The sequence below is a fragment of the Somniosus microcephalus genome, chromosome 5 (assembly GCF_052327205.1).
Source record: "Somniosus microcephalus isolate GS21.2 chromosome 5, FLI_Smic_1.0, whole genome shotgun sequence".
NCBI lineage: Eukaryota > Metazoa > Chordata > Chondrichthyes > Squaliformes > Somniosidae > Somniosus > Somniosus microcephalus.
Window position 1 is genome coordinate 125,486,204 of NC_140991.1, and position 22,650 is coordinate 125,508,853.

At 46.2% G+C, this 22,650-nt stretch overlaps 1 protein-coding gene across 2 annotated transcripts in view; it reads left to right on the forward strand.

Annotated features, from left to right (window-relative positions):
* galnt1 (UDP-N-acetyl-alpha-D-galactosamine:polypeptide N-acetylgalactosaminyltransferase 1) overlaps positions 1-22,650 on the forward strand; it is a 244,408-nt gene that overhangs the window by 152,190 nt on the left and 69,568 nt on the right. For both annotated transcript variants that reach the window (XM_085988177.1, XM_085988178.1), the window contains exon 5: positions 9,687-9,894. In XM_085988177.1, the coding sequence (XP_085844303.1) occupies positions 9,687-9,894 (208 nt within the window). The remainder of the gene's footprint in view (positions 1-9,686; positions 9,895-22,650) is intronic.

The window sequence follows — 22,650 nt, forward strand, 5'->3', positions numbered from 1 at the left end:
GAGGAGGATTTTCTTCACTCAGAGGGTTGTGAATCTTTCGAATTCTCTACCACAGAGGGCTGTGGATGCTCAGTCGTTGAGTATATTCAAAAGTGAGATCGATAGATTCTTGGACACTAAGTGAATCAAGGGATATGGGAATAGGACAGGAAAGTAGAGTTGAGGTAGAAAATCAGTCATGATCTTATTGAATGGTGGAACAGGCTCGAGGGGCCGTATGGCCTCCTCCTGCTCCTATTTTTTTATAGAAACCTAGAAGATAGGAGCAGGAGTCAGCCATTCGGCCATTCAATGTGATCATGGCTGATCATCCAAATTCAGTACCCGGTCCCTGCTTTCTCCCCATACCCCTTGATCCCTTTAGCCTTGAGAAATATATCCAACTCCTTCTTGAATATATTTAATGAATTGGCCTCTACTGCCTTCGATGGTAGAGAATTCCACAGGTTCACCATTCTCTGGGTGAAGAAATTCCTCCTCATTTCTGTCCTAAATGGCCTACCCCTTATCCTTGGACTGTGACCCCTGGTTCTGGACTCCCCGACCATCGGGAACATTCTTCCTGCATCTAGTCTGTCCAGTCCTGTCAGAGTTTTATCAGTTTCAATGAGATCCCCTCTCATTCTTCTAAACTCCAGCGAGTACAAGCCCAATCGATCCAATCCCTCCTCATACGTCATTCCTGCCATCCCAGGTATCAGCCTGGTGAATCTTTGCTGAACTTCTTCCATGGCAAGAACATCCTTCCTCAGATAAGGCGACCAAAACTGCACACAATACTCAAGGTGTGGTCTCACCAAGGCCCTGTACAACTGCAGCAGGACATCCTTGTTCCTGTACTCAAACCCTCTCGCTACGAAGGCCAACATACCATTTGCCTTCTTAACCGTCTGCTGCACCTGCATGCTTACCTTCAGCGACTGGTGCACAAGGACACCCAGGTCTCGTTGCACTTCCCCTTCTCCCAATCTATTGCCATTCAGATAATAATCTGCCTTTCTGTTTTTGCTACCAAAGTGGATAACCTCACATTTATCCACGTTATATTGCATCTGCCATGCTTCTGCCCAATCACCCAATCTGTTCAAATCATCCTGGAGTTTCTCGGCATCCTCCTCACAGCACACACGCCCACCCAGCTTTGTGTCGTCTGCAAATTTGGAGATATTACATCTAGTTCCCTTGTCTAGATTATTAATATATATTGTGAATAGCTGGGGTCCAAGGACCAATCTCTGCAGTACCCCACTAGTCACTGCCTGCCACTCAGAAAAAGACCCGTTTATTCCAACTCTTTGCTTTCTGTCTGCCAACCAGTTCTCTATTCAAGTCGGTACCTTGCCCCCAATTCCATGTGCCTTAACTTTACACGCTAATCTCTTATGCGGGACCTTATCGAAAGCCTTCTGAAAGTCCAAATACACCACATCCACTGGTTCTCCCTTATCTATTTTCCCAGTTACATCCTCAAAAAATTCCAGTAGATTAGTCGAGCACAATTTACCCTTTGTAAATCCATGTTGAATTTGTCCGATCCTGTCACTGTTTTCCAAGTGCTCTGCTATTACATCTTTTATAATGGACTCCAGCATTTCCCCCACTACTGATGTCAGGCTTACCGGTCTGTAATTCCCCATTTTCTCTCTACCACCTTTTTTGAATAGTGGGGTAACATTAGCTACCCTCCAATCCATGGGTACTGTTCCAGATTCCATCGAATGTTGGAAGATGATCAGCAATGCATCTACCATTTCTAGGGCCACTTCCTTAAGTACCCTAGGGTGTAGATTATCAGGCCCTGGGGATTTATCGGCCTTCAATCCCATCAATTTCCTTAACACCATTTCCCTACAAATACTGATTTCTTTCAGTTCCTCCCTTTCATCAGACCCTATGTTCCCCGACATCTCTGGGAGGCTATTTGTGTCCTCCTTTGTGAAGGCAGAACCAAAATATATATTTAATTGGTCAGCCATTTCTTTGTTCCCCATTATAAATTCCCCTGATTCTGACTGCAAGGGATCTATGTTCTTATGGCTTCAAACACAGTTTGGTGTTGGCAAACGAACTGCTTGTAAGTTACATGCATGCCCTGATTTATCATAGTTTAGGATTTCTTGTTTAAATCCCATTGCAACAGCAAATGGTAAAATTACATTCTGCTTATTCTGATTTTTCCCAAAACAAGCTTTATAAGTGGAAAGTAAGCAGAATAGCTAGAAATAAGGGTCCTGCATTAAATACTCTTTTGGGCTCAGTGGATTCTATGTAACTTGAGCTGGAATTGTTATTTTATAGGTACAGTTGATCACCCATGGCATTGCACACACGAGTTGAGACCAAGTGTGGTATTCAGGTCAAGTAGGGTTAAAGGGCAGGGGGTATAATGGGATGGGGGGGTGGGGAAGGTGGTAGGAAGGAGGAAGAAGTGGGGAGGGGTGAGATGAGGAAAGGGGAGTGTGGGAGGGAGAGGAATTGGGCAGCAAACTGTCTCACCAATGGGGGCATGAAATTGTCTTGAGTGAGGGGTAGTGGGCAGATATTTGTCTCAGCAGCGGGGGCTGGCATGCTGAAATCTGGCTCGGTAAAGGGGTTGCAGGCAGAAAACTTCCGCAGCGGGTGAAAGGGTGGGTGGAAACAGCCTGAGGGAGTACCTCAGTGGGTCAGGAAGGCCGGGCAGAAAACTACTTCAGAGTGGGGGAGCGGAAAATGGCTCATGGAGAGGCAGAACATCGTTAGTGAGGGGAGGTGAGTTATTGCGTATCATGGCATACTGATGCATTAGGACTCCCTCTAACAGATATCTGCTTGGTGACCATATAGCGCAATAGAGGAATTGGGGATCCTGACTTTGAATAAGCCACTTGCATCAAACAATCAGGCCACTGCCATGAGGACACCAGAGCCAAGTCAAAGTTAAAGCAATGGACTGGGGGTATCTGCTGATCGTCCCAGAGGTTTAGGCATGATATAGCACTCCATAACCAGTAAGGCAACTTCACGAGGCAGGGGCAGGGGCAAAGATATAGCCGCAGCCCAGGATGTGGCAGGGAGACTAAGTAGACCTCCCTACCATACCTGCCACCGATCTTCATCTTGGGGGGCTTCTCGCTGCTCCTTAAGCCACAAATTTGAGATTGGTGATTAAGGTGCAGATGAGCAGGACTTCTCAATCTCCTAGTCATGACATGCCAGGAGGCAGAGTGAGGGCCGTGGCCTTTTGGACTAAACAAAGGGGGCTAAGGTGGTTAGGAAGGACCACAAAGAAAGGAAACCATCAGGTGACTAAGTGCAAAAAACCTGTAAGGGGGGCAAAAAATATATTTAGAGTTGAAATTATGTCTACTTACATATTTGGAAAATGTAAAGAGCTATTGTTAGTATTGGTCACTTTATCAAAACATTCAAATATTACAAAAAGTCATTCTAATATCCTATTTTGTAGTAGTTTTACAGAAACAGGCCATTTGGCCTAAGCAGTCCACACGTCATTTATGCTCCACTCAAACCCCCGCCCATCCTTCCTCATCTAGCTCAATTAGCATAACCCTCTATTCCCCTCTCCCTAATAGGCTTATCCAGCTTCCCCTTAAATGCATCTATACTATTCGCCTCGACTACTCCCTGCGGTGGTAAATTCCACATTCTCACCACTCTTTGGGTAAAGAAGTTTCTTCTCAATTGCCTACTTGATTTCTTGGTGACTAGATAGATTCTTAAACCACATTGTTCCAGCAAGGAATTGGAATCTTTATTACACAAGCAAATGATGGCACCTACTGATTTGATTCCAAATAATTTGAAGTTCCACATAAAGAAAACTGTCATTTTATTGTCATCTTCGAGAGTGAGTCAGCTGTGCCCCTAGTCACTTTTTCTAACATAAGGCATAGCAGTTCTCAGACCACATTCAAATTCTTGTTCCATATAAATTTGAAATGTAATGCAGGTGCCATCATGTGGTTGTGAGGAGGGCTTTCTGTTACTGTGTGGACAAAAGCAAAACATTTTCAGAGAACTTTATCAATTGTTTGTCTGATGGGGAAGTAAAATTTTAACCTGTTGCCCAACTGCCATTAACTGTCAGGAAATTGATTTCCACAAGGTCAGTAGACATTACACAGGCTAGTACAGCTGCAGACCTGTATATAGAAATTTCCATCCAACATTTGGTGTTGGATTTGGCTGAAAAGACTTGTGCACTTTATCAGTTCCACACCTTGGATACTAAACACACAAATCTTCCTTCCTCCTAAGGAGGTACAATATTGAGAAAATCCACCCATGATGCACTGTGGATAAGTAATGAAGAAGAAAGATAACTTTTTTACATGTTATATATTCCTTATTCAAATTAAATTCTCCCACGTACAATTTCTGATTATTCTCCACTCTGGATCTTTACTTCGGGCGCTAAATTTGATTTTTTTTAAATTATACTATGCCTTATTCTTGTCTTTGGGTTGAGAGGAAGCCACCAGCAATGATATTAACATTCAGAATTTTAAATGCTTCGAGGTTTCTGAGCAACTAGACACAAATTGAATGCATCTTCAAGACAAAATTGGAAAGTATCTTGAAGAGCAATACATTATCAGATAGAACTGCTAGAACAGAAGAAAGACAAACAGGATGGATCTATGGATGTTTTTGTACCCAAACTTTCTATGTTCCGTTTCAATTCAATTCAATTTTATTTGTCATATATGCAGCAAACGTGTGTACTGCACAATGAAATGTTGATTTTTACAAGTCCTCCCAACATTGGAATAAATATGGCATAGCAATGATAAAAATACTAATAGAAATACAGTAATAATAAATAAAACAACAGTAATAAATAATAAATTATTCGTTCATGAGTCTTATGGCCTGGGGGTAGAAGCTGTTTCGAAACCTGCTGGTACGAGACCGTATGCTTCGATATCTCTTACCGGACGGGAGCAGGGCGAAGAGGTTGTGGCTGGGGTGGCTCGCGTCTTTGATGATTCTCAGGGCCTTCCCCCGGCACTTCTCTGGGTAGATATCCTGCACAGCAGGTAGTTTAATTCCTATAGTATGTTGTGCAGCTTTCACCACCATCTGTAGAGCCTTGAGGTCTATGGCGGTGCAGTTGCTATACCCGGTCGTGATACTGTCTCAGATGAGAGGTGCCACCATCAAAATTTTGTACAACTCATTAATAATGGTAGAGGTACCATAGCATTGTTGATGGCTATTATGACTCTGGTCTTCTTAATACAAAACTACACAAAGGGCAAGAACAGACCATCAAGCTGCCCTATCCAGACACATTATACATTACTGAACCATCCCCTAACCACACAATCTCTAGAAAAAGGCAAAGAAACCTACAGCCAACTCTTAGAAATTCCTTTCCAGCTCATTTAGGCAATCAAACAAGTTTCCAGGAGAGACCTAATCACAATTAACTAGTAACTTAGCCTTCTATAACTCTAAATGCCCTCTTCACTCAGGAACTTGTCATGTGCTCTTTTCAAAGGCTGCAATTAATCCATACCCATCACATGTTCCAGTAGTCTTTTACAGAGGACGATGACTGAGGGGGACACAATATTCTGGCATCTAACTTAACTGCCTGTCTATTTTGTGTGCATACCCGTCAGTCTTCCCATCCTTATTCATCTCAAATAAGTTATCCAACCAAATGAACTCCAATTCTTTCATTGATTTAAAAACCACAATCGTATCCCTGCTAAACCTGCATTTCTCCAAGATAAATGGCCCTAACTCTTGAAGCCTATCCTGCTAACTAAGCCACCATCCTCTGCACCTCATCCAGAACCTTGATATCCATGTGTGGGAAGCAAAACTGGACATGAACTCCAAGTACAAATATGTTAAAGCCTAATATAACCCAAGCATAGTGTTCTTTGTTTTACACTCAGTGATCCAAACAATGCAACCTAAAATTCTATTTGCTTACTCTAAAACCACCTCACACTGTCTGTGCACCTTTTAATAATCTATTGAATATATAAGCCAGTGGCTCATGTAGAACCACCAATAGTAAAAAGAATGAACTGAGGAATTACAGATCTATTAGCTTGGAGCAGGAAAAACACTGCAATCTATAAAGGAAACCATGCAAGAGTAAAGGCAATAGCCAAGAAGTGTGCTCTCAAAATTAGCTTCATATCCAATTGTAGAATTAATCGAATATTTTAAGAGCAATTTGGCTCCTGTCTACCACTATCAACACTGAATTTAATGCATTTGGAATTAAACCTACTTTCTTGGCTAGTTTGGTGCATTCTGAGTTCACTAAAATGTGGTCCTTCCATCGATGACAGGTCTAAAGATTTCTGGTAGTGAAAAATATACTTTCACAATAGTTTCACCATCCCCCTCCCCCACTTAACCATTTTACCCCTATTACTTCCAACTCTCTTCTGTGATTTTTAAAATGAAGCTAAAGAATTTGTGGAAATTTAACTTTAAATAATCTTCAAGGTATATGTTCAGATTGTTGCAGGCTGCACAGATTTTTAAAGGTATTTCCCCACGTTTACAATCCTACTTTACACATATTTGAAAGTGGGAGGACAAGTTGTAGAAAGAAGCATATGGAATCCTAGGTTTTATAAATGGGGTGTCAAGTACAAAAGTAAGAAGAGAATGCTAAGCCTGTATAAAGCTTTGATTAGACCATTGTGTCCAGTTTTGGGCAATCTGCTTTAAGAACAATGGGCCGTAATTTCCGATCGGAGGACTTACCTGAGGGCTCCCGAGGTCCGGACACTTCCGCTCCTGGGCCCCTCCAACTCAAAATGTGCAGGGCCCACGTATCCAGAGGCACATGCGGTTTGCAAACGTCCCTGGGGTCACGTGGGCCTTGGGGAGCCAATAGGAGAAGTGAATCTTCCTTCATACACTTGACAGATAGACCTGCCCAAATATATGAATGGAGATCACCCCAAAAACACACACATTCAATACATTTTTCTTTTAATCACATTTTTAAAATTAGTTGAAAATACAATAAATTAAATATTTTAAACAAATTTAATTTTTTGAAAAAAATAAAGTTTTTTTATGCTTTTACCAGGCGTAAGATTTCTAAGGGTTTTCTGCAGGTGGAGGTTCTCTAGAAAGCGGAACTATCCGCCCGCAGAGGCCCTTCTCTAGGGCAGGCATCCGATCTGTCAAGAGCATTCTTGACCGATCAGAATGCCAGTTTTCAGCGCATGCGCTAGGCATGCCTGAAACCAGCATTTCCAATGTCCCTACGGGTGTGTACTGTTGTAATATATGAAACACGGCAGCCAATCTGTGCACAGCAAGCTCCCACAAACAGCAATGAGATAAATGACAAGATATTCTGTTTTAAGGTGTTTTATTGAAAGATAAATATTGGCTAGGACACTGAGAACTTCCCTGCTCCTCTTTGAATAGTGCCATGGGATCTTTTACATCCATCTGAGAAGGTAGAGGGTTTAACATCTCATCCGAAAGACTGCACCTCCACAGTGCAGCACTTCCTCAGTACTGCACTGAAGTGTCATCCTAGATTATGTGCTCAATTCTCTGGAGTGGGACTTAAACCCGCAACCTTCTGACTCACAGGCAAGGTGCTACCACTGAGCCAAGTAGTGGTTGATTGCGGGGCTGCCAATGATGGAGCAGTGGAGATCAGGAGAGCAATGCCATAGAATCCTCTTACAAATTTTTTTTACGAATTGGAAAATTTCTTACCATATAATGGACTACCAGCTGTTGAAAAGACATGAAAAATACTCAGTTATATGAAAGCTGATTTGCAGTTATATTGGCTGCTACTTCAGAAATAATCAGGAGCAGGACCTTCCTGTTGCAAGTCTTTCCTGTGCCAGTTGCTTCCTATAGGAAGCAGAATAAAATTGGAAAGAGCTTGCAAAAAGGAAACTACACAAACCAAAGATTGGCTATTTGTGTAGGTGAAGGCAACTCTTACAAAAATTACTTTAAAAAAAGTAATGCAGCACTGTAAGTTCGCAGATGACATGAAAATTGGTGGAGTGGTAAATAGCGAGGAGGGAAGCCTCAGGCTACAGGACGATATAGACGGGTTGGTTAGATGGGCAGAACAGTGGCAAATGGAATTTAACCCTGAAAAGTATGAGGTGATGCATTTTGGGAGGACTAACAAGGCAAGGGAATATACAATGAATGGTAGGATCCTAGGGAGGACAGAGGATCAGATGGACCTTGGTGTGCATGTACATAGATCCCTGAAGGCAGCAGGACAGGTCGATAAGGTGGTTAAGAAGGCATATGGGATACTTGCCTTCATTAGCCAAGGCAGAGAATATAAGAGCAGGGAGGTTATGATGGAGCTGTACAAAACGCTAGTTAGGCCACAGCTAGAATACTGTGTGCAGTTCTGGTCGCCACACTATAGGAAGGATGTGATTGCATTGGAGAGGGTGCAGAGGAGATTCACTAGGATATTACCTGAGCTGGAGCGCTTCAGCTATGAAGAGAGACTGGACAGGCTGGGGTTGTTTTCCTTGGAGCAGAGAAGGCTGAGGGGGGACCTGATTGAGGTGTACAAAATTGAGGGGCATAGATAGGGTAGATAGAAAGGAACTTTTCCCCTTAGTAGAGGGGTCAATAACCAGGGGGCATAGTTTCAAGGTAAGGGGCAGGAGGTTTAGAGGGGATTTGAGGAAAAACTTTTTCACCCAGAGGGTGGTTGGAATCTGGAACTCACTGCCTGACAGGGTGGTAGAGGCAGGAACCCTCAACATTCAAGAAACATTTAGATGAGCACTTGAAACGCCATAGCATACAAGGCTGCGGACCAAGTGCTGGAAAATGGGATTAGAATAGATAGGGCTTGATGGCCGGCGCAGACGCGATGGGCCGAAGGGCCTCTTTCTGTGCTGTATAAATCTATGACTCTATGACACTGCTGACACCATTTCTGGTCTCACTTGATGTCCTTACATAGGCATTTTCAGCAGCAACCATGGATAGCAATCTGGAAGAAGGCAACACCAGATTTATTTCCATCTTCTCCCACACACTGGTCCAGGGATGCTGAATTCAACTGTGATACCTCCACCACTGCCCTGGCTGAGATCAACTAGGTCAGCACAAACCAGAAATTGAATATAATACCTTCTTGGTCCAAATGGCTCAGTGCCAAACAATGTGGAAATTTGCTTGTTCCCAGTAGATGTCAATTGTAAATTAATTTTGTACTGTAAACTGGATTGAGGCAGTTGTTGGTTTGTTTACATTGGCAATAGGCATTTGGCAACGGATTGGGCTTATGTCCGTGTACATTTGACCTGTAACAGCCAATATGAAGTAAACAAATTCACTGCAAATCAGTTCCAGTGTAAAGGAACCAGTTTTGTTCTACTAATTCAAAGGCAGTATAGAAGAAATTGTTGCCAGCTCCGCATTAAAAACCTAGGAAGCCATCTCTGAACCAGCGACACCATTTTCATTCATCATCGAATTCTAATTGTGAATTCTTAGTAGAAACTCGACCTGTTTCTCGAATATATTGGAATGCAGATCTTGGGTGAAAATTGTTTGAATATATTATCGAATGTCCTTCAAAAATTGTAATGCTTTCCTTGTGAAATACTGATGCAGGATTGTTGAACTTTATAAATTATTTCCAAAGGCAACTGTGTACATTTTCAGCTGAAAAGAATTACATTGTCTTCCAGATTTTTTGAACAAGCCTTTAGAGAAATATGTGAAAACATTGGAAGTACCAGTTAGGATTCTACGAATGGAACAGCGCTCTGGTTTGATCCGAGCAAGACTGAAAGGGGCAGCAGCTTCTACGGGACAAGTGATCACATTCTTGGATGCACATTGTGAATGTACGCTGGGCTGGCTGGAACCACTATTGGCAAGAATTAAACTGGACAGGTAAAAATAACCTTGTATAAAAGCACGATTGTTAAAGTTTCAGTTGGGCTTCAAATATTAGTAGCACTTTTGAACAGGTACATAAAGTAATCAGAAAATAAAGAATGAACTTGCCCTTCATAACTAACTAATTGTTTTTGAAGTGCAGACACAACAAGGTCCCACAGACAGCAAATAAGATGAAAGGCTAACTAATTTGTTTTGAGTGGCGCTGAATGTTACTCAGGGCAGCGTGCTCTTCTTTGAATATTGCCACGGGATCCATATTATCAACCTGAACCATAAATAAAACAGAAGGGACCTTGTTTAGCATCTCATTCAAAATATGGCACCCCTGACAATGCAACTATCCCTCAGTACTGCACTAAAGTGCCAGCCTAGATTATGTGCTTTAATCTTGGAGTGAAGCTTGAACCCACAACCTAGCAAGAGTGCTACAACTGATCCAAGCTGAAACTTCAGACTGACTGACTGTTTTAGTCTGCAAAGTCTTGCTTTTAAATCCAGCATTTTCTATTTATCATTTTAATGTTGGTAGTGCTTCAATTCCTGCAATTCATCTTTCTTCTACACAGAACACATTTAATGTGCTAGTGAAAGACTGCTAAAGAAAAATAAGCTTCAAAGGTATTTTTAAAATCTTGTCTGAACAAAATACAGTACTATGGGCTAGAAATTCAGTGCATTTAGCGCCCAGGCGATGTTAGCGACCCAAAATGGTCGATAACTAATTTTCCCCCCTATATTTCTTTATTTTTTATGTCCATTTCATTGCACCAAGTTAGAAAAATAAATGGACATTCAAAATTACAGTTTATAATTAAAGAAACATTTTCATTTATTTCTGCATATTAAATAATTCTTCATTTGGACATTCTTCATTTCTCTTAGGCAGTCCCTCGGAACCGAGGATGACTTGCTTCCACATTAAAAATGAGTTCGCAGGTGACTGATGAGTCCAATGCGGGACCTACAGTCTCTGTCACAGGTGGGGCAGACGGTGATTGAAGGGGCGGGTGGGTGGGGTGCTTGGGTTGACGTGTGCTCCTTGTGCTGCCTGCGCTTGGCTTCCGCTTGCTCCCGGCGGAGAGAGTCGAGGTGTTCGGCGCCTTCCCGGACGCTTCTCCTCCACTTTGTGCGGTCTTGGGCCAGGGATTCCCAGGTGTCAGTGGGGATGTTACACTTTTTCAAGGAGGCTTTGAGGGTGTCCTTGAAGCGTTTCCTCTGCCCACCTGGGGCTCTCTTGCTGTGCCGGAGCTCCGAGTAGAGCTCTTGTTTTGGGAGTCTCGTATCGGGCATGCGGACAGTGTGACCCGTCCATCGGAGCTGATTGAGCGTGGTCAGAGCTTCAATGCTGGGGATGTTGGCCTGAGCAAGAACACTGACGTTGGTGCGCCTATCCTGCCAATGGATTTGCAGGATCTTGCGGAGGCAGTGTTGGTGGTACCTCTCCAGTGCTTTGAGGTGCCTGCTGTACATGGTCCATGTCTCTGAGGCATACAGCAGGGTGGGTATCACTGCTGCCCTGTAGACCATGAGCTTAGTGCTGGGTTTGAGGTCCTGGTCTTCAAACACTCTCTTCCTCAGGTGACTGAAGGCTGCACTGGCACACTGAAGGCGGTGTTTGACTTTGACGTCGGCGTCTGCCCTTGTTGACAGTAGGCTCCCGAGGTATGGAAAGTGGTCCACGTTGTCCAAGGCCTTGTCGTGGATTTTGATAATCTGGGGGCAGCACTGTGTGGCGGGGGCAGGCTGGTAGAGGACCTTTGTCTTACGGATGTTTAGTGTAAGGCCCATGCACTCGTACGCTTCAGTGAAGGTGTTGACGATGGTTTGGAGTTCGACCTCCGAGTGAGCGCAGACGCAAGCATCGTCTGCATACTGTAATTCGACGACAGAAGATGGGACGACCTTGGATCTGGACTGGAGGCGATGGAGGTTGAACAGTTTCCCGTTTGTTCTGTAAATTAGCTCCACTTACTGGGAGTTTACTGAGGGTGTGATGGAGTATTGCAGCAAGGAAGATCGAGAAGAGCGTTGGTACGATGACATAGTCTTGCTTGACCCCGGTTCGTACGTGAATTGGGTCTGTGGTGGAACCGTTGATCAGGATCACGGCTTGCATGTCGGCGTGAAGCAGGCGGAGGATAGTGACAAACTTTTGAGGGCAGCCGAATTTGAGGAGGACACTCCATAATCCCTCACGGTTGACAGTGTCGAAGGCCTTTGTGAGATCAAAGAAGGCCATGTACAGTGGTTGGTGCTGTTCCCTGCATTTCTCTTGTAATTGATGTGCGGTGAAGATCATGTCCATTGTGCCCCTTAGTGGGCGGAATCTGCATTGCGACTCTGGGAGGAGCTCTTCAGCCACTGGGAGAAGGCGATTGAGGAGGATTCTTGCGATGACTTTCCCTGTGGCAGATAGCAGGGAAACTCCTCTGTAATTACCACATTCAGACTTGTCATCTTTCTTGAAGATGGTCACAATTACGGCGTCTGAGATCCCCTGGCATGCACTCCTCCTTCCAGATAAGAGAAATGAGTTCATGAATTCACATCAGTAGTGCTTCTCCACCATGCTTTAGTGCCTCGACGGGGATTCCATCTGCTCCTGAGGCCTTGTTCTTCAGTTGTCGGATGGCCTTTTCAACCGCATGCCGGGCTGGGGTTGTGCTGAGATGGTGGCGGGTAGCATGCTGTGGGATAGAGTTGAGGACACTTGTTTCGAAGACAGAGTCGTGGTTAAGGAGAGTCGTGGTTAAGGAGATCTTCGATGTGCTCCTTCCAGCAGGCACTGACTGCTTCCCTGTCCTTGATGAGTACCTCTCCGTTCTTGGCCCGCAGTGGGGAAGGGCCTTGGGTGCTTGGGCCGTAGATGGTCTTGACTGTGCTAAAGAATCCACGCACGTCGTGGTTGTCGGCTAGCTGCTGGATCGCCTACGCTTTCTCCACCCACCATCTGTTCTTTAGGTCGAGAGTTTTTTGTTGGACCTCGGCCTTCAGGTTTCTGTAGAGCTGCTTTCTTGCTCTCGAGTTCTGTTGCTGTTTCCAGATCAGGAATGCCTTGTGCTTGCGGCTTATTAGCTCCTGGATCTCCTGGTCATTCTCATCGAACCAGCCTTGGTGTTTCCTGGTCGAGTGACCGAGCGTCTCTTCACAGGTGCTGATTATGGAGGCCTTGAGTGCAGACCGGGTGCTGTGAGCACTCTGTGTCTCTGCATCATTGGGAGTCGTCAGGTTGTTTGTGAGGCGCAGGCTGAATAGGGCTTTCTTAGCGGGGTCTTTGAGTGCTCCAGTGTTTGTTTTCCTGCGGCATTGTTTCTGTTGTCGCCGCTGTTTTGGGGCTACATTGATGGAGATGACAGAGCGGATTAGGCGGTGGTCTGTCCAGCAGTCATCAGCTCCTGTCATGGCGCGGGTGATGCGGACGTCCTTCCGGTCCCTCGCTCGGACGATGACGTAGTCCAGCAGATGCCAGTGCTTGGAACGAGGGTGCTGCCATGAAGCCTTGTACCTGTCTCTCTGATGGAACAAGGTGTTGGTTATGATGAGGCCATGTTCTAAGCATTTCGACAGGAGGAGGGTACTGTTTGAGTTGTTAGATCCGTGTATCTTGATGTGTGTCCTTCAATAACTAGACAAGAGACTGCAGGGAACAATCAACAGGTGTTTACTGGATGAGGGTTACTCTAAAACTAACTGTACAGATCACCACTCAGGGTTTATATACAGGTGTGGAGCTGTAAAAAGTAGTTCTCCCCTTACTACAATTCCTCCCCTTTTAGATTAACAGTACCATAACATTCATTTAACAATTAAATATCAACTAATTACAATTAACACTTTTAACATGCAACATTAACTGAAAATAGTCTATTTATAAATTCAGTCTTTGGGGAGGCTTCCTGATCCTTTCTGGATAGCGCCTTTCCTGAGTGTCTCACTCTTGGTGCGGAGGCGATTCTGGCCTCCTGTCGTCGGTTGGTTCATCAGCTTCCGATGCTACTGTTTCTGGGGTAGATGCTACCGGTATGTCGGGTTCATCACCAGGTACGTATGGCCGAGACATGGGGTTGACTTGTTCCTGTGACTCTAGGATCTGGTCAACATGGCGTCTCACAATGTTCTCCCCAACATCCACTGTGTACATTAGTGGCCCCTGCCGTGTGCATATTGTTCCTGGTTGCCATTTCTCTGTTCGGTAGTCGCGGGCCAAGACTGGTTGCCCTACATTGAAGCTCCTTGTCGGCTTCTCATTGATGTGCTGGAATTGCTTATTCTCAACATCACTCCGTACATTTGGTCTGAGCAAATCCATACGAGATCTCAACCTTCGGTTAAAGAACATCATGGCCGGGGTCTGGTTGGTGAACTGCATGTGTCGCATTTCTGTAGGCTAACACGAAATTGTCCACCTTGTGCTGCAGTGGAATGTCGTCATCGCACATGGCCCTTACTGCTTTCTTAAAGGTTTGTACGAACCTCTCAGCCAATCCATTTGTGGCTGGATGATACGGGGCAGAGGTGTAATGCTTTACCCCATTCCTCTTCATAAATCTTCGAAACTCCTTGGACACAAACTGTGGTCCGTTATCAGAGCAAATCTGCTCTGGCAAGCCGTTCCTGGCAAATATGGTCCGTAGGACTGCAATAGTTTTCTCCGTGGTGGTGGAGGACATTTTGATGACCTCAGGCCATTTCGAGTGCGCATCCACGGCTATTAAAAACATTGATTCCATGAATGGACCAGCAAAATCAATATGCACCCGTTGCCATGGAGATGAGGGCCACTCCCATGGGTGTAGAGGGGCATGTGGTGGTGCATTTTGGACCTTCTGGCATCCTGAGCAGCCCTTTGTCAGGTCCTCGATTTGCTGATCGATCCCTGGCCACCACACATAAGCCCGAGCAAGGCTTTTCATTTTCACCCCTCCCAGATGGCCTTCGTGAAGCTCATTAAGCACTCTCTCCCTTAACTTGGGTGGAATTACCACTCGGGATCTACACATCAAGGTCCCCTGGCATACTGACAGCTGTTCTCTTCTGGATGAGAATGCTGGCAACAGTGAGTCGCCATGTGTTGGCCATCCCTTCACCGTCAAGTCATATACCCGAGACAGTGTCGGGTCATTTCGGGTCTCCTTCTCTATCTCAGCGTTAGTTACAGGCAAGCGTTCAATTATAGTCGAATGAAATATTTCGACAGGGTCCACTGCTGGTGCTTCCTCCACAGTAGGCAGTGGCAGGAGTGATAGCCCATCAGCGTTTTCATGCTGTTTCGTGCCCTTATACTCGATTTCATATTGGTTCGCCCCTAGAAAAAGGGACCATCTTTGTAGCCGTTGCGCAGTCATCACCAGAACGCCCTTCTTTGGATTAAAGATGGAGACAGGTGGTTGGTGGTCAGTCAGCAAGGTGAACTTCTGCCCGTGCAGATAGTGGTTGAACTTTTTCACTCCCCACACTAGGCTGAGGGCCTCCCTGTCAATCTGGGCGTAGTTACGCTCGGCTGAGGTTAGTGATCGTGACGCAAAGGCTATTGGCCTCTCTGAGCCGTCTGAGAATTTGTGCGACAGCACCGCTCCAATGCCATAGGGTGATGCATCACACGCCAACTGAATTGGAAGTGTTGGGTTGAAATGAGCCAACACCTCTTTTGATATGATCAATTCTTTGCTCTTCTGGAAAGCTCGTTTACATTCGTCATTCCACGTCCATGGTACCCCCGTTTGCAGTAGGGTGTTCAGTGGGTGTAGTACGGTAGACAAATTTGGCAAGAACTTATGGTAGTAGTTCACCAGCCCAAGGAACGACCTCAGTTGTGACACATTTTCCAGTGCTGGAGCCTTGACTACTGCCTCAATCTTTTCAGGGGACTTCATCAATAACGTGGCCACAATACGAGATCTGCTTCTGGAAAAACTCGCATTTGTGACGAATAGCTCGGAGCCCATATTCCTTCAATCTAGTGAGCACCTACTCCAGGTTGCCGAGGTGATCACTGTCATTTTCGCCCGTGACCAGGATGTCATCTAAATAACACTGGGTCCCTGGAATCCCTTGCAGGACTTGATCCATTGCCCTTTGCCAAATAGCCGGAGCCGATGCTACCCCGAACACCAGCCGGTTGTATTGGTAGAGACCTTTGAGTGTTGATCGTGAGGTACTGTTTCGAGGCTTCTTCTACCTCCATTTGCAGGTACGCCTGGGCCAGATCAATCTTAGTGAAGCGTTTCCCTCCAGATAGCGAGGCGAAAATATCTTCAATCCGCGGAAGCGGATATTTTACCATGTGAACGACTGGGTTCATTGTCACCTTAAAGTCCCCACAGATGCGAACCTTCTTTGGTTCCCCAGGCGTATTACTCAATGACCTCTTCATTACAGGAACGATGGGTGTAACCCACTCGCTCCAATCCACTTTGGACAGTACTCCTGAACGTTCCAAACCTTCCAGCTCTGCTTTGACGGCTGGGCGGATCGCATAAGGCACCGGTCTGGCCTTAAAAAAAAAAAAAAAAAAAAAACTTTGGGCTTGCATTTTCCTCTTTTGATCGTCGCTGTTATGCCTTTTAGTGTTCCGAGTTCCTCCTGGAACACTTATTGTGCGTCAGTTAGCATTTTTGACAGTCGTCCAGGTGTGATGTCATCATCCTTTTTGGCATCTACAGTCAGTGCTTGTATGGAATGCCAATCTAGCTGTATCTTCCGGATCCATTCACGTCCTAGTAGTGGTGGTCCTCCCTCTGGCAATATATATAGGTCCATTTTTGGTGTTTCCTTGCCGTTATATAGAACGTTCACCTTTATTTTTCCTTTTGGGGTAGACTTTTTGCCCCATGTACGTCTTCAAGACGATCTCTGTATCTCTCAAGGGTATATGTGAGAATAGCCGTTTGTAGTCCCTTCGGTTTATGACTGTTAGGGCTGATCCTGTGTCTAATTCCATTTTCACTTGTACTCCGGCTATCTTGAGCGTGACCCAGATAGTTTGGTGATCCTCTGTTTTGATCACATTATGTAGTTTCAGACAACCCAGCTCCTTGCTTCCGGAGTCTGTATCTCTTTTCTATTCGTCTGAACTACTCTCCGTCACCTTATGTACCACCTTGTACTTCTCCTGTGGAGATTTCTTGCTGCTGGTTTTCTTTTCTGACCTGCAGACTCTTGCTATGTGTCCTACTTTTCCACACTGTCTGCACACTTGGTCCTTGAACCAGCAATCCTTATGGTCGTGTGTTGTTCTGCCGCAGCGATGGCACTTCACTGTTCTGTATACCATTTCATTTGTGCCATATTCTTGCGGTCTCCGTTGTATCTCAGCCGCGCCCCGTGCTGCTGCTTCGTGTGATACTGCCATGCTGAAAGCCTTGTCCAGCGTAAGATCCTTTTCTGATAGAAGCCGTTTCTGGGTTCCTTCACTTTGAAGCCCACACATGAACTTGTCCCTTAAAGTATCTGCTCGTCCCGTTCCAAACTGGCAGTGGTTTCAATAGCTTGCGCAGTTCCGTTAAATACTCTGCATTACTTTCATCTTTATGCTGGTTCCTTTTGTGAAACTTAAATCTTTCTGTTATCAGCAGCGGTGTGGGGTTTAAGTGGTCCCGTAGGATTGACACTATGTTTTCAAAATTCTTTTCCGCTGGTTTCTCTGGGGTTACTAGGTTTCGCAGTAAGCCATACGTTTTTTCACCCATTGAATTCAACAATACCAGCGCTTTCTTGTCATCTGGCACTTAATTCGCCTTGCAGTATACTTCAATGCGTTTGACATATGTCGTCCAATCTTCGACTTCATTGTCGAACGCTGTGATACTGCGGCATTTTTGGGTGTGGTTAGACTGGCTCAAAATGGCGTCTCCCGCGCTCTCCGTTCTTCTCTGCTGCGGCTCAAAATGGCGTCTCCCGCGCTCTCCCTTCTTCTCCGCTGCGGCTCAAAATGGCGTCTCCCGCGCTCTCCCTTCTTAATGGCGTCTCCCGCGCTCTCCCTTCTTCTCCGCTGCGGCTCGGCCCTTGAACACCAGCTGCGCTCTGCGCGTTTTCCTGCGCGCCTCTCTCTCTCTTTGCCGCTGCTCGGCCCTTGAACACCGGCTGCGCTCTATGCGCTCTACCCTCTCTTCTCCCGTCGACGCTGCTCGGTCCTGAACACCAGCTGCGCCCTGTGCGCTCTACCCTCTCTTCTCCCGTCGACGCTGCTCTGCCTTTTCTGTGCCGTCGGTCGGCTCTAGCCGCCGCTGTCCGGGAAGGGTCTGCGCCATACCTGCTGCCAGCCCGTTTAGCTGGACCACCGTGACTGGAGAACCAAGCCCAGCTCTCAACAGCCTCCCCTGCGATGCTCAAATCTCCGCTGGATGGTCGACGCCCGTGCTTCTGGACTCGGCCGCCTTCTTTCACTGTTCTCCAGGAGCGAATCCCTGGGAGGTGATGCAGAGTTGCAGGTAGGTTTGAATCGCCTCGTCGCCACTGTTAGATCCGTGTATCTTGATGTTGTGTGTCCTTCAATAACTAGACAAGAGACTGCAGGGAACAATCAACAGGTGTTTACTGGATGAGGGTTACTCTAAAACTATCTGTACAGATCCCTACTCAGGGTTTATATACAGGTGTGGTCACTGCCGGTACTACAGTATACAGGAGCTGTAAAAAGTAGTTCTCCCCTTAAAGGTACATACACTACAAGTTGGCTTTCCCTACCCCCTCTCTGCCGATCACACCTCTCCAGAGGTTTGTGTCCTTTCCATCTCTGGCGTTGAAGTCGCCAAGGAGGATCAGCTTGTCGCCCGTTGGGACTTGGGACAGGGATTGTTCGAGGCTGGAGTAGAATTCCTCTTTGGTCTCGTCTGTGTCTTCCAGTGTTGGGGCATACGCACTGATGACCGTAGCGCACTGGTTTCTGGCTAGGGTGAGTCGAAGAGTCATGAGGCGCTCGTTTATACCGTTAGGGGAGTCTCTGAGACGCCCAACCAGTTCATTTTTTATGGCGAAGCCTACCCCATGGAGGCGGCGTTCTTCTTCGGGTTTGCCTTTCCAGAAGAAGGTGTAACCACCGCCTTGCTCCTTGAGCTGGCCTTCCCCTACCCGCCGGGTCTCACTTAGGGCGGCGATGTCAATGTCGAAGCGTCTGAGCTCCCGGGCAACAATGAGCAGTACGGCGTTCCAGTCTGACACTGTTGGGGTTGTCCATGAGGGTCCTGACATTCCAGGTCCCGAACTTCATTTTAAAGGGTGGAAGATGCCTGTACGTTAATTCTTTTAACATGGGGTGGCCGTTGCACACCAGCTACCACACGGGCTTGACAGAGCAAGGTCTTGGTCCAATGGTAAAGGGATCCAAGACGATTGGAGACCAGCCTCTTCTACAACGGCCTAGCACACACACACACAAACATACTGCTACTGTCCTCCTCCCTCCTTCCCGCAGGTCCTCTCTGCTTGGGTTTCGTAGGATGCATTGTGGTCCTCCCGATCTCGCTGTTGGCCCGTGCCGCACCTTCCCTGGGCCCCGACCCCGCTGCTGGTCCACGCTGTGCCACTCCTGGGCCTTGACCTCGCTGCTGGTCTCATCCTCGTTCCTGGGTTCCGGCCTCGGACAGTAATGATGTTGTCTCTCACAGGATCAAATTAGCACTGACATTCTTGCGATCCCTGGTCCTGAGCTCCACTCGCGATCCACTAGGCACTAGATCACTAGTCTAGTGGAGAAGCATAGTCTTGACGGCGGAGAGGTCTGGGAATTTGGGAGCTAAGTTTAAGTGAAGAGCCAGTGCTCACTGAGAACAAAGAACAGGCATGGTCGGGGGATGGGCAGTTGGCTTAGGTAACTTTAACCTTGCCGCTTGAACTTGCAATTAGGGATAAAAATGCACCCACTATTAGAGCCAGGGGAACTTGAACAGCAGAAGAGAGGAGACTGGGGGGGAAAGAGAGCAAAGGATGGCAAAGGAGCTCCCTAGGGAGCTGCCATCTTGAAAACAACAGGAGAGAACAAACGGAGTACAGACGGGGCTGCTAGAACTCATTCGGGCCGGAGACCGTTCTTCAACTTTCGAAACCGTGCAGCATGCTCACCCACAGCATCTCCCGACTCCACTTTTGTCGACCAGCCGCTCTGCCCTTGGCCCCCCGCCTGGGGTCCTCCGTGCTGGGCCTCCCGCCTAGGACACTCTCCTCTGGGTCTTCCACCCACGGATGCTGCCTGACCACCTGAGTATTTCCAACATTTTCTGTTTTTATTTCAGATTTCCAGCATCCGCAGTATTTTGCTTTTGTATTAGCAATAAATATCTCCAAATTTGCAGACGACACAAAGCTGGGTGGGAGGGTAAGCTGTGAGGAGGATGTCGTGAAACTCCAGTACGATTTGGACAGGTTGGGTGATTGGGCAGAAATATGGCAAATGCACTATAATGTGGATAAATGTGAGGTTATCCACTTTGGTGGCAAAAACAGGAAGGCAGATTATTATTTGAATGGCAATAGATTGGGAGAAGGGGAAGTGCAAAGAGACCTGGGTGTTCTTGTGCACCAGTCGCTGAAGGTAAGCATGCAGGTGCAGCAGGCGGTTAAGAAGGCAAATGGTATGTTGGCCTTCGTAGCAAGAGGGTTCGAGTACAGGAACAAGGATGTCTTGCTACAGTTGTACAGGGCCTTGGTGAGACCGCACCTTGAGTATTGTGTGCAGTTTTGGTCACCTTACCTGAGGAAGGACGTTCTTGCCATGGAGGGAGTGCAGCGAAGATTCACCAGGCTGATACCTGGGATGGCAGGAATGACGTATGAGGAGAGATTGTGTCGATTGGGCTTATACTCACTGGAGTTTAGAAGATTGAGAGGGGATCTCATCGAAACCTATAAAATTCTGTCAGGCCTGGACAGACTAGATGCAGGAAGGATGTTTCTGATGGCCGGGGAGTCCAGAACCAGGGGTCATAGTCTAAGGATAAGGGGTAAGCAATTTAGGACTGAAATGAGGAGGAATTTCTTCACCCAGAGAGTGGTGAACCTGTGGAATTCTCTGCCACAGAGGGCGGTGGAGGCCAGTTCATTAAATATATTCAAGAAAGAGTTGGATATATTTCTTAAGGCTAAAGGGATCAAGGGATATGGGGAGAAGGCAGGGACAGAGTACTGAAATTGGATGATCAGCCATGATCTCATTGAATGGCGGAGCAGGCTCGAAGGGCCGAATGGCCTACTCCTGCTCCTATCTTCTATGTTTCTATGTTACAAATTGTGGTGGAATACAGTTCTGCTGCTGATGGCCCACAGTGCCACATGGATGCCCAGTTTTGAGCTGCTGGATCTGTTCTAAATTGATCCCATTTAGCACGGTAGTGCCGCACAACATGATGGAGGGTGTACTCGGTGTGAAGACGGGTCTTCATCTCCACAAGGACTGTGCGGTGGTCACTGTCATGGACAGATGCATCTGCGACAGGTAGATTGATGAGGAAGGGGTCAAGTAGGCTTTTCCCTTGTGTTGGTTCTCTCACCACCTGCCACAGGCCCAGTCTGGCAGCGATGTCCTTCAGGACTCGGCCAGTAGTGATGCTACCGAGCCACTCTTGGTGATGAACATTGAAGTCCCCCACCCAGAGTACATTCTGTGCCCTTGATACCCTCAGTACTTCTTCTGAGTGGTGTTTACATGGAGGAGTACTGATTCATTAGCTGAGGGAGGGCAGTAGGTGGTAATCAGCAGGAGGTTTCCTTGCCCATGCTTGACCTGATGCCATGAGACTTCATGGCGTCCAGAGTCAATGTTAAGGTCTCCCAGGGCCACTCAATCTTGACTGTATACCAGTGTGCCACCACCCCTGGTGGGTCTGTCTTGCCGGTGAGACAGGACATACCCAGGGATGGTGATGGAGAAATCTGGGACATTGGCTGAAAGGTATGATTCTATCAGGTTGTTGCTTGATTAGTCTATATGACAGCTCTCCCAATTTTGGCACACGTCCCCAGATGTTAGTGAAGAGGACTTTGTAGGGTTGACTGGGCTGGATGTGCCATTATTGTGTCTGAAGTCGGTGCCGGGTGGTCCGTCCGGTTTTACTCTTATTGTTTTCAGTTGTGGTTTGTTAAAACTTGCTATGTCATTTCAGAGGGCAGTTAAGAGTCAACCTCTTTGCTGTGCATCTGCAGTCACATATAGGCTAGACCAGGTAAGGGTGGCAATCTCCTTTCCTAAAGGACATTAGTGAACCAATCTGAGAGTTTTATGGTTACCATTGCTGACACTAGCTTTTTATTCCAGATTTATTTAATTAACTGAATTTGAATTCCCCAGCTGCCGTGGTAGGATTTGAACTCGCGTCTCTGGATCATTCGCCCAGGCCTCTGAATTACTAGTCCAGTAACATAATCACTATGCTACCATTCCCGGTAGCTTGTCCCCTCCCTCTTCCCTCAAAGTACTCTACTAAACATTATAAGATTTAACCTTTGACATCAGTAAGTAGCCCATTAAGAACAGGGAGAAAAACAGTGGAAAGTATATCTTGATAATTTTATTCTTTTCAAAAGTATGATTTTTTAAAATCTACCCACATCAGTTCTGCATTTAATTAGTAAATGTGAATTCTGCTCGAGATCAAATCCTCTTTTTGTTCCCTTAATTTGAGGGTTTTGTTAATGTGACTCTACAAGTATGTAGTCCATATCCCTGGTACATTTTACAGTATATTCTGACTCAGCCAAAATTATTTTATGGAATAATCATGCTCTTATTCCATTGTTATCTAAAACCCCTGTACC